This window comes from Rhynchophorus ferrugineus, unplaced genomic scaffold, assembly GCF_030347505.1.
Source record: "Rhynchophorus ferrugineus isolate W39M unplaced genomic scaffold, kcgeb_rfMv2 rfM3, whole genome shotgun sequence".
Classification (NCBI taxonomy): domain Eukaryota; kingdom Metazoa; phylum Arthropoda; class Insecta; order Coleoptera; family Curculionidae; genus Rhynchophorus; species Rhynchophorus ferrugineus.
The window spans coordinates 9,054,878-9,067,438 of NW_027472582.1; the positions used below are offsets into that span (position 1 = coordinate 9,054,878).

Sequence of the window (12,561 nt, forward strand, 5' to 3'; positions counted from 1 at the left end):
ATTTTTAGGTGTTTTCGTTTTTCTGAAACAGATTCTCATAATTTTAAAACACGAATCAATGACACATGTGATATATGAACAAAACAATATAAATTTCTGGAATCTTCATCTTCAGACAACAATAGTTTTTGACTAAATAAATTAAAATAGATATAATATAGTTAACAATATGGACTGAAATGTTCATGTAAATCATTATTTAAATGATAACGAAAAGAAAATGGTATTAAGTTAAATTTAAACATCCTAGAGAACCAATAGTCAATGTCAGCTATTCAAATATCTTATAACTTTCAACCGAAAGCTTAAAATAATTCCGTTCTCTACACTTTCTTTTCTTTTTCTGTCTTTTAATGATATCTTTTTCAGCTGATGTACAAATTTCTTGTCATCAATAGCAATAACATAAAGTCATTGGAATACTTAAACGGAACTTAGTTAAACATGTACCTTTCTCTTCTTATAACTATAACAAACCTATGAAAATAAGTTACTTACAATACAACTTTTAAAAGAGTGACTAATATAATATTAATGGAATAGTAAGTTAGTTAATAATAGAACAGAATGAAATAGTAATTAGAGGTAATATTTGTCAGATGACTCTCTCGTCATGACTTGAGAGCTACTGAGACTGAGAGGTCGTATAACACACTACATCTTTTGATAAATATTCGATAGATCGTTGCATCGCTAGATATCACTATAAATTAATATATTTTTTTTATATATATATTTTAAAGTCTCCTTTTACCAACTATGGGTATATCTGGTCTGGGCCTAAAGCTTAACGTGGGCTGCGAACCACGGTCTTCAAGCATTAAGCCTACCGACTGGCGAGTGACCAACTTTAGCAATCATCCCAGAAGACATCCGGTCTTACCCAGCCTAGTTACTGGCGTGACTGGGATCATTTTCCTTGTCGGATTTTACACTCTTGCCTAGAACATTCACAAATAATAAACAATTGCAGACATAAATTTACGACCATGTCTCAGCAGGATTAGAACCCGCGGCTATCGCAACAGTAGGAGGACCGTCCCATCGCCTTTACCACGGCGCCACCAAGCTGACATATAATTTTATTTTAATATAATTTTAAGAAATGAAAATATTCGCAGAATTAGTAACAATATATAGGTAATAATATATAGAGAAATCGCTTTTTTACAAAAAAACTACATAATTTTGGAAAAAAGTATTTACTCAAAGTATTAGCAATTTCATTCTAGACACCTTGCTCATCTATCAGGTAATTTATCGATGCCATCATCGAGCAATTTTTTAACATCTCCCAAGTTGGCGAAGTACTGCTCTGTAAGTTGATAGTAGAGTACCGCGGGTGCGATTTACCGACACATTCTGGGCATTTTTCGATCTGTTAACAGAAAAGCTGATCTTAACGCCGTATTTATCAGTAGCTCATTCTAAGGATGTGAAAAATAAATCCTATCGATATTTTTCGCTAGTTGTAAATGATATCAGCAAGAGTATCGTGCTTTTAGTTGCCAAGTGAAATATCGATTTTGAAGGAGAGTATCAAATTTTGGTTTGGGATATCTTCAACCCATCCAAGTCAGCAAGTAAATTTTGCGTATTGCGGTATCGACATTTTGTTCTCGTCGATAAAATGTTTCTAAAATATCGAAAACATGATGACATGATGATGATGGAGATAGAGATGCAGAAAAAATATCGATAGATCGTTATATCGATATTTTCTGAAAAAAAATATTATAATTTTTGGTCGACATATATCGATATTTTTTGGTACATAATTTTAAATCAAGTGCTTAGTTTTTTATCAAAAGTATCGCTATATATTAAAAGATTTAGAAAAATTCTTTTCTTAAAAATATCGATATTTTTAGCTCCGATTTTCGATATATCGATATTTTTTAAAAAATATTGAAAACGTCAATATTTTTTCAAAAAAGTATCGATAGTTGTAAATGATATCAGCAAGAGAATCGCGCTTTTAGTTGCCAAGTAAAATATCGATATTAAAATCCAAGGATTTTTGAAGGAGATTATGAAATTTTGGTTGGGGACATTTCGACATTTTGTCGTATCGACATTTTGTTCTCGTCGATAAAATGTTTTTAAAATATCGAAAACATGATGACATGATGATGATGGAGGTAGAGATGCAGAAGAAATATCGATAGATCGATATATCGATATTTTCTGAAAAAAATATTAGAATTTTTGGTCGACATATATCGATATTTTTTTGGTACTTAATTTTAAATCAAGTGCTTAGTTTTTTATCAAAAGTATCACTATATATTAAAAGATTTAGAAAAATGTTCTTAATGAATTCTTAAATATATCGATATTTTTAAAAAAATATTAAAAACATCGGTGGCCAACATCCCTAGATGGAAATATGTTTAATTTAACGTTATTAAATAAGTTCTTCAGAGGAAAATTAATAAAAAATTTAAAGAAAATTATATTTTTTAAAACAGTTTATAATAATAGACACTGATAAGGACTGCACTAATTTTTGACACCTAACATATAATTTTTGCTTGAAAGTCTGAATCAATTACTCCAAACGAACGTCAGGATCTTCATTGCCCGATACGCCACCTGTCCCAAAACCCATCCGTTATCAAATAATGAGGTGGTCCTAATTTTTTTTACGACCGCCGCCTTGTCTATACTTTTATTCCTATTTAGGGCAGTGGCAAAGCGGGCTTTTTTAATTTTAATACGAAATTAGCTCACGTAATGACATTAAAGCAAGACCGCGGACATATCTCTGAGGAGCCATCATTTTTGTAATTACGGCGCGGTTCACGGCGGTGATTTACCGTATGCAGCCATGTTTTTCTGCTGTCGGGGGCATAATTTCGTGCGCGGGACGAGGCGGCGGGCGGGACGGGACGGGACCGCCGTCGGAGCGGGGGCGCGGGAGGAGGACGCGGGCCGGCTTGGTGGCGGAATGGCCGGGCAAACAACGCTGGCGCTGGTGGGGATGGACGGTCGCCGCCACGGTCGGCTTTATTTTATTAAAAATAAAAGACGCGCGGCTTCCGTCGTCTACCATTTCCTATTGTTAATATTTATACGCTGCAATAACGGTACGCTCGATGTTTGCTAATTTTTCAGGGCGTAATTTCAGCGGTTTTTCTCCTAATCTCGTTCGGATGCGCGCTGTACGTTTCTTTGACATCAACCATAAGCAGGATATATGGGGTTCATCGTGTCGCATCTTTGATGGAGAGCTATTGCACCTGAGTACCTTCCAGTCCAGTCCAGTCTTCCACTGCCAACAATGAAACTACATTTTCAGACATTCAACAAAATATTATTGGTCAATGTTATAATTATGTGTATAAATTATGACATTTAAAAGTGCTTAAGAACAGAAAAACTACTACTTTACTTGAAAAACTAATTTACTTAAGGAAATTTAAGAAAAGAATCTGTCAATATTTTCCTTATCAATTTATTTAAAAAACGACACAATGATGTCAGATATGTTCGAACACATAACCGAATCAGCCTGCCAAAGTCTTCCGGTTTTCCATCATCTGCAAAATTCCATATATTATTTTTAGTAACTACAGGTTATAAACCGGCAAACTTTGTTTTAACGCTTTGCGTGTTTTGAATTGTTGTACAGATCAATTCATTTGAAACAATTTTAAATTGGCAAGTAGCAGTGTGAAAAAAGGAATGGAAAATCATTCCAAATATTTTTCGTATTTTAATATTCTGAATGTACCATAATATTGACACTGACAATACCATATTTCATTACAACATGTGCTTATTAATTTTTTTAACCGTGTCATAAGTGAGATGGAAATCTACATATTCCTTTTCAAACTTTCTATAGGAAAGAAAAGGAAAAAGTTGATAATTGCTATAATTAATTACCTTTAAAAGAACAGTTTCCTTCGTTCAACCATCGCACCCTTTTTAAATACAATAATAATTTTATTCATCGTTAATAAGGAATATTTTAAGATTACTATTCGTTGAAACTTGAGTGAAATAAACTTTTAGCATTCAAAAGTCTCGAATATACATCGAGAGAACTAAAAAACGAAGTCAATTGAAAAAAGAGTCAATGGTTATCAAGATAACATAAATGTAGTCAAAATTATGTTTATATTTATCAATTAAAATGTCGTTCTTTTTATCTTATTACATTAATAATTAATCTTGAAAAATAGAATTCAAAAATGCTACAATAATAATGTAAAATATATTATTATTCACAACCATACTACACATAAAACATAAAATCATATATATTAAGTATAAATATATGTTAGCATAAATTCGGCATACTAATTTTAATGTCGCGGCTAGGACGGCAAAGCCAGAATGTTAAAAATCAGTCGAATGAAACTGGTAGATAGAATACCTCCCTCCTAAAGAAACAACTGACGAGGGATTGACAACTTATAGTTGTAAAATTATTTTTTGAGTATCGCTTGTACTTTTGTCGGTCGGTTGCATTTGTTGGTCTTCTAAATGACAATATTTGCATCCGTTTCTGTGCTTAATTTTGGTGACTCCCATAGTCTACCGTTGTGAAACTGAGATACTACACCTACACCTGCAAGCTTCTGTCCAAATTTCCGATAGACTGTGTTAGTTTGCAACAACTTCAATCTTCCTTTGGTATCCTTAAACTCTGAACTGCCATACTTATTTCACAGTTTCAATGTTTCCGAAATTGAATAATTTCTGGCCAGGGAACTTCAATCACCTTCATCCACCGTTTGTGATCTTAAAGCTTCAACTGCAATACTTTTTGCTGCAGCTCTAAAACAAGTTCCATATGATGTTTAATTTAACGTCGTAGACATACGAATAGAAGATCTGAGTTCAGTGCTCAGGTCCAAAAATATTTATTTTATTATTTAATTATTACATTGTTACTAGTCGTTTCGGACTAACCTACAATTTGTCTTTATGATAACTTCCCTGGGTATATAATTAGGAGCACCCACGGGTCCTATCTCAGTCTCTGCTGAAATAATGTTTACACATGTCACTGCTGTATTTTTATTATATGCACGTCACTAAACAACACTACACAAGATAAGATGGTTTGATTCTTTTGAGTCTGTGTCCTGATCTGGTGGTATCCAAAAGTTGCAATACTTCAATATTCCCATGAGAATGGAATCTTTCCTCATGACCCCTTGCAATTCTCTTGATTCTCTGAAGGTCTCGATGTAGGTAATCAGACCTAAAGTATTTGGGTGCGGCTACAATACTCAGGACTTTGTTCTGAAAAATTTGTATTTTGTTTATGTTACTCTTTGCAGAACATCCCCATAATTAAACTCCCTATGCCCATAAAGGTATTTGCTTGTATAATAGCAATTTATTATGTAGTGATAGTTGTGATTTTCTTCCAATTCGCCAATACATTTTACTATATTTCAATTCCAGTTCTTTTCTTTTCTTCTTTATATGTTCCTTCCAGCGAAGTTTTGCATCAAGGTTCATTCCAAGTTAAATACCGTTGTTGCTATATGGAATGATAGTATTATTTAATGTTATTAGTGCTTCTACGGTCTGATTGTAGATGAACTGCACATTCACAGATTTACTTTCGTTCATTTTTATATTCCAAGCTTGTGTCCAATTATTTATATTGTCACTTTCCTGTTGTAATTTTCGTGTAACTTCTTCACTATTGTTTCCGACAGGTATAATCGCAGAATCATCAGCAAGTGTAGCTACCGTAATATTATCCATTTGTGGTATATCATAAGTGTAGAGTAGATAAATCAATGGCCCAAGTACACTTCCCTGTGGTACACCTGCTTTAGCTTCTTTTGTTGTAAGTAAGCTTTTTCTTGTTTAACTCTAAACATTCTGGCTATGTTGTACGATTTTAGTAGTTCAGTGTGTTGTTTTGATAACATTTTCTGTTATTTATGAACAATGCCTTCTTGCCAAACCTTATCTAAAAATATAGCCGAACATACTTTATTACTTTCGTAGGCTTTTGCAATAACATATATTATTCTGTGGACCTGGTCAATTGTTGAATGCTTGTTAATAAACCTAAACTGTAGCGTCCAAAAACTGACTCGGATTTATAAATTAGTGCAATTATAAAAAAATTATTATTGCTGATTAAGGGTAATAAAAAAATGGAGAAATTATGAAAATAATGATTAGCAACAGAAGAATTCTTACTGCTTTGGTGTCTTTATAATTTTGTCAAGCTGAAAATTATTTACTACTTATCTTGTGCCAAAAAAAATGTGTTAAAGTAACACGTCTTGGGTTACCCAGCCTCCGTTTGGGGTACATAAAGAACAGAGCGTTCTCGGTCAGCGATGTTTTTGCCACCGTTCCTGATGTTTAACGAACAGCGCCGGAACAACGACCTGCCAAAAAAGGCCGCAAATTAATAAATTCCTAAACTATGATCTGACAGGCAACAAAACGCGAGGCGCATTCTCCTCCCCCCAGATATTAATTAAAGTTTGAAGTTCTGATAGCATTATACCTTCCACGATGTAAATCCGCACAATATCAAAATTGGACGCTTTTTGCCCACCGACCCCGAGACCCGAAACTTAATAAATCCCCAGGACAACGATACGACGCCTCGACGCGCCAAAATAAAGTCCGACGTCTTTTCGCCGCCGCCCCCCGACAATTTTCTTAGCCTAGTGTCCCTTCGACCCCTTTTTACCACCCGCGGCTCGGACTTTTAGTATACCAACCCCGGTGGTGTAATTCCTCTACCGGGGATGGTCTAAAACTAAGCACTTTACACTAGTTTCATCAGGCTACTTTATATCTGTTACTAAAAACGCAAAATATCAATGTAAACAACTTGTTGCGTGTCTTTTTTCCAATTATAAGAGAAAAACCGACAATGTTAAACAATACTTTGTTTAAGATAAACTTAAATTACAAAAATTGATGGGTCTAAACAAACGGCTAATGACGATATTCTTAACACCATCAACTTGCCCAAAACTGTGCCATTCCTTGACTAAGAGTCGCATTTTATCCCGCATTACCCATAAATCTATGTAAGCATAAATTGAGTAAATTTTTGTCAAGGTCGCAGATAAGACGATAGAGCCAGAACGTTAAAAATCAGTCGAATGAAACTAGTAGAACCAAGAATAGTAACTAGAAGTACACGAATGAAACTCAGTCACTGGTAAAAAGTAGTAAAATCAGTCGAACCAAAAATAGCGACTGAAACAATCCATAGTAAAAAGTAGTCAATTACTAAACAGTCGATAGTCGATTTCGGTCGATAGTTCAAAACACTACTCTTGAGTTACCTCTCTATTACTCAATGCCTAGAAGCTTCATTCTACCACTATTATATTATAGTAGAGATAGAGGTATTCTGTTCCTATATAACAGAAATTGCATTGTTTGTGGAAAAATAGATAATTTCGATTGGTGACGATTTGGTAATTGACCTGAATAGTAATTTTGATACTGAAATTCTCATAGTGCTAAATGCTGATAATTACTAACACAGTGTGATAAAAGTGGAAACAACTAAATATGGGTATATAATTGATATAGGATAATTGTAGAAAATCATATCATAGGGTGTGAAATATTTATGTGCGTAGATATGTGTGTAATTGTTTAAAATATACTTATCTGCAACTGTTTTGAAGACATGACTAATGCGTTTTCGGTCCCTAGAACTTGAGCTTGAAAAAAATTGACCCAAAATCACAAGTCACCTTATACATAAATAGAAATCATGCGATTTTAACTTTCTTCAAAAAAGCAAATAACATGTGTTTTGCAATGGCACCATATTTCATTTGATGTAATGAATACACCATATAGTGTATCCAAAGTTGCTGTGAACATACGTCATCAATATATTTAATGTATTATCTGCCGCAAATTGTAAATTATTTTCAGAATCAGACAATATTTTTCTTCTCATTTTATTCTAGATAAAAAGAGACACAATGCTGTCTGATAAGTTCGAACACGTAAACAAATGAGCCTGTCATAGTTGTCCAGCTGTCAAACGTATGCAAGGTTCTTGAAAACAATAGTGATAAGACGTTATAACTCTAACCTATAAACTATTGTGGCAGTATAATTAACTGTAGTTTTTAGATGTATTATAATGTTAAAATAAATTATATTTGATAACATTTTTGTTTCACTATTTTGTTTAGATTAGAATTTTGTTATAGGTCAAAGACAAAATAAACTTAAACTCAGAGTTGATGTGGCAACATTGTAACGTTTTAACGTCAAAAATTGAGATGACGCCTGTTCATACCAACTTTGGATAGACTATATGTACTTATAAACAGTTTTTGGTCGCTCCGTGACCGTGAGACGCGATATCCTTAAGTAATAAGACTATCAATCGTGTCTCCCTCGTAACCGTCGCCTCCTTGACCGCGAAACGGTTTGTCTTAAAGTCGTAGCCGTTCGTCGGTGGACCGCAAGACCCCCCGCTTCCCACCCCGCGCGTACGGGGCGATAGGAGGCCGAGAGCGTCCCGCCCCCTTGATATTTATGCATGTAAGATCGAGAGAAGCCGTTAATCTCCGGCCTTACACATACAGTTTGTAAGACGGGCAACACAATAAGGTCCGTAAATTTGACGGGGCTCTCGGTGAGACAAAAGTGCCCCGCGTTGCGTAAAAACAGGGTCTGTGCGGTTTATGGAGGCGCCTCCTTATTGCCCTTCTGGATTATGACGACGACGCGATCTGGGCTGGCAAGGACTTTGCCCCGCACGGCCCTTTCACCGGCCCATTGGCGTTGATCTTGAATATTAGCGAGATAATTGTCCCCAACGTTGATTACGAAAACTTCTGTTTCGGTCCTCGATTATTTGATGTTAACGTTATGAAATATTTCCATTTGCGTCACTTAACTATAGTAACGGCCCTCAGACAGACAGACAGTCTTCTAATGATTCACCAATAAAAATTATCTTTGATGATAAACGTCCTTCTTTGTATAGTAATGGTGCTGAACAGCCGCCATTTAGAAAAAAATTAGACAAAATCATCTCTTTAAACTTACCATTACAAACCGAAATTGATATAGAAACTGCAGCGATGAATATTGCAAATAACATACAGGATACAACATTTTTCGCTATTGCTAACAGTGAAATATTTCCAAAAAAAAACACATATACAAATTACGTACACTTCGAGAACAAATTGAAGGGAAAAAATGCAAAAGAAATGACAACAGCTAAGAACAGAAGAAAATAATAGAAAAATTAATAAAGCAATCAAAGAGCTGAAAGAGTTGATTCAAAATGAACAAAACCAAGGCGTTCAGGAATACATAGAAAATCTGACACCAACTGACACTACAGATTATTCATCGTGGAAGGCAACACGTACTAAAATAAATGAAAATAATTGAAAATTTGAAATGGTATAAGACGTGCTTTAGTTATTAATTCTTTATGCTCTAAACATTTTAATACATATACTATTACAATTACATTGTAATATATTTTAAAATCTTAAATATATATTTTATATTATATTCCCCTATATATTAATACAATTCCGACAATCTGGCAACCCCGCGAGCTGAGATATTTTTTTACACCTTGAATATCACGTTCAATTACAACCCCAACAACTAATGATACTTCAAATATGTGATACATCCAAAAATTGTTGTTACGTCAAATATAATTTTCAAGCCAAATTTATTTTAATATGCTTTTTAGTATATAAGTATTTTTAATTTACATTTAAGAAACCCAAATATCTCAGTGACCGTACAAATTAGTTTGAAATATTAAGTAAAAATTCTAAACAAAAGTTTTTCAATAAACTTTCCAGAACGCCAAAAAAACCATACCCGATTTTATGTTTATTAATTCGCACAATTTTTCGCGTTTTATCCTGTTAATTAGGGGAAATTATTTACGCGATTAGAAAGGTGGTGAAAACACACACACACACACACACAGCCCCACATACGAGAGCTAATTGGCGCGAAGCCGTTGGACGCTGACGAATTATCCGCGATCATCGAATAAAAAATATCGCTTTTTATTACCCTACTTCCTAAAAATCCTCCCCCATGAATGATTGCTGTTCTTATTGTTGATTGTTTCCCCCATGCCATCAATTATATATATTTGCTTCACTTTTTATTTATCATCATTTGCATTAATATTACAATTTCCCTACAATTTAATATCTACTAAATAACAAACTCAATTTAAATATATCTTTCATTAACAAATAATAATTATGCTAACTTGACTAGAATTTTCAAAGATCTAAATATGAAGTGTCAAATTTTTGTCAAATCGTCACAACATAAAAAATAACAGAAATGAGGAATAATATATTCCAACATAAAACCAATAAAGTGTCTTTGCTTCTAAATGTATATGTAAAATGCAAGTTCTAATCGATATTTCCTTTGAAATACTGCTATAACTAGAATAAAGTATAACATAAATATTTTGATTCAAAATCAAAACATTTAAATTTCTGAAGAAAAATTAATGCATTTTCCATCGAAAAGAGAAATACACGATATGAAAAGCAGTTGTTTATCAGTGCTTTCAGTAAAATTGGCATGGATACATCTATACATTTTTAATAGACCCATTACTTTCTGTAAATAAAAAGCCCATTCCCATTTCTTTCATTTTCCCTCGGTTTGAAAACGGTGTATTTTCAATCTGTGCTTTTTCAAAGGAATTGACACTCTTTTTACCGACGACAAAATAAATACAGGATAGTGGTTTCAACTGGTAGATAATCACGCTGGTTCTTTACGGTAGAAAAATTTGTTAAAAACAAACATTGTAATTAACCAAGGCACGAAACTGAATCCAATATGATTTAACATCAATACTAAATAAGGCGATAAAACAGCACTCCGATATTACCGACAACACGCGCCCTAACGTACTACATCAGCTGTTATTGTTTACGTTTGAGAGTGGTTAGGTTAGTTTAAATCTTAAATCTTTGTTATTTCGCTTTAGTTACCGGAAATCAACATGAGTACAAATTTCACCGATTATTTGGGACTCTCCAATCGGAAAATTTTCACAGAAGCTTGCGAGAGTTTCCCGAAAAACGTGAAAGTGCCTTTAAACTTGATCACGGTGAAAAACTCCGTACTATTTACATGGGATTTTCAAAACAATTGCGTTTTATCCCTGAACATTAAAGCTGCACGTAGCAAGGATGCCGATAACGTTCCTCATCAGGTTTGTATAGTTTTATATTATGTCCGACAACGCGGTTTAAAAACTTGACACATAACCTAACTTTATAAATAACAACATCAGGGATACCTACATTTTTATTCGAATAGTATAGTATTAAGTTGTAATAACCCAATGTTTCATTTATTTATATTCTACATATACAGTGTTATTTTGGTATACAAATAATTTATATTGTAGATGATTCATTGTTGAAGGCATATCAAAATAATTCCAGTAATGTGAAGATTGAAAGGTATATTACAATTCAGATGTTATTACAATTTTATTACCAATATTATTACAGTTCAAAAAGATAATTTCAAATCTTTAGTAATAACTTTTATTTATTCCTAACGAATAAGATTGAGGTTACCAATATTAAATATGTAGGTATATTAATGCATATCTCGATATGATTTGATTTTTGTACCTTTATGGTACCTTTTTGACCTAAATATTTTTGTAGGTTACTGTGTAACTTAAACAGCCTTCAAGTTAATTTTTTGTTCATAAGTTTTGAGTTATTCGATTGAAGTTGTATTCGATATTAGTCTTATTCAGCATTTAATAAGTCTTGATTGTGGAATTTATACCACATAATAGTTTGTTACTTATCTGTTTTCTATCGATAGTCATCAGTATGTTTGGTTTCTTATAACAATTGTTTCCTTCATTAAATTTGAAGTTATTTAATAGAGGCCCATATTAGTTTCATTCATTGTTTCTATCTGTCAACATATATTTATGTAGTCAAATGTGTAATTTTATGTTGATAATAATATGACTAAAAATTATCCTTTATTCGTTAGTGATATTTTTTCTGATTCTGAATATATTTAATGTAACTATAATATCAGAAGTTATTTCGAAAATGGTATTCTTGTATTTAGTGTATATTCATTAGATAAGTTAATTGTTTTTGTATTAGCAGTCATCGTAATGGACAGTATGTTGGTACAAAAAATTTTCTTTATTAAGTAGGTGATCATTTGATAGAGGTTTCGTATTGGTTTTATTAATTCTGTGGGTTTGGGTAATACATGCTGATATATTAATCGAGTATTTGCCTTGTTTGTCTATTAATACAAGTACAGTAGACTTACAACAGAACAGTAGTAATAAATTAATTTGTAAATTAAGATTGTACTAGTATAATCTAATGTAAGATGTAATTAATTAAAAAAATCTATTTGATTGTAGATTGTACTAATATAATCTAATGTAAGATGTAATTAATTAAAAAAATCTATTATATTTATATTAATTTTATATTTCTAACCATCATATTTTATATGGTAATTAAGTTGCTTAAAATATTATTACAAATTAACCAAACAAGTTATTTCTAGAAT

At 32.8% G+C, this 12,561-nt stretch overlaps 1 protein-coding gene across 1 annotated transcript in view; it reads left to right on the forward strand.

Moving 5' to 3' along the window:
• The first annotated feature begins 10,903 nt into the window (after positions 1-10,903).
• mbo (Nuclear pore complex protein Nup88) overlaps positions 10,904-12,561 on the forward strand; it is a 155,683-nt gene continuing 154,025 nt past the window's right edge. Inside the window, exon 1 of the mRNA XM_076398066.1 lies at positions 10,904-11,209. Within this exon, the coding sequence (XP_076254181.1) occupies positions 10,997-11,209 (213 nt within the window). The 5' untranslated portion in view covers positions 10,904-10,996. The remainder of the gene's footprint in view (positions 11,210-12,561) is intronic.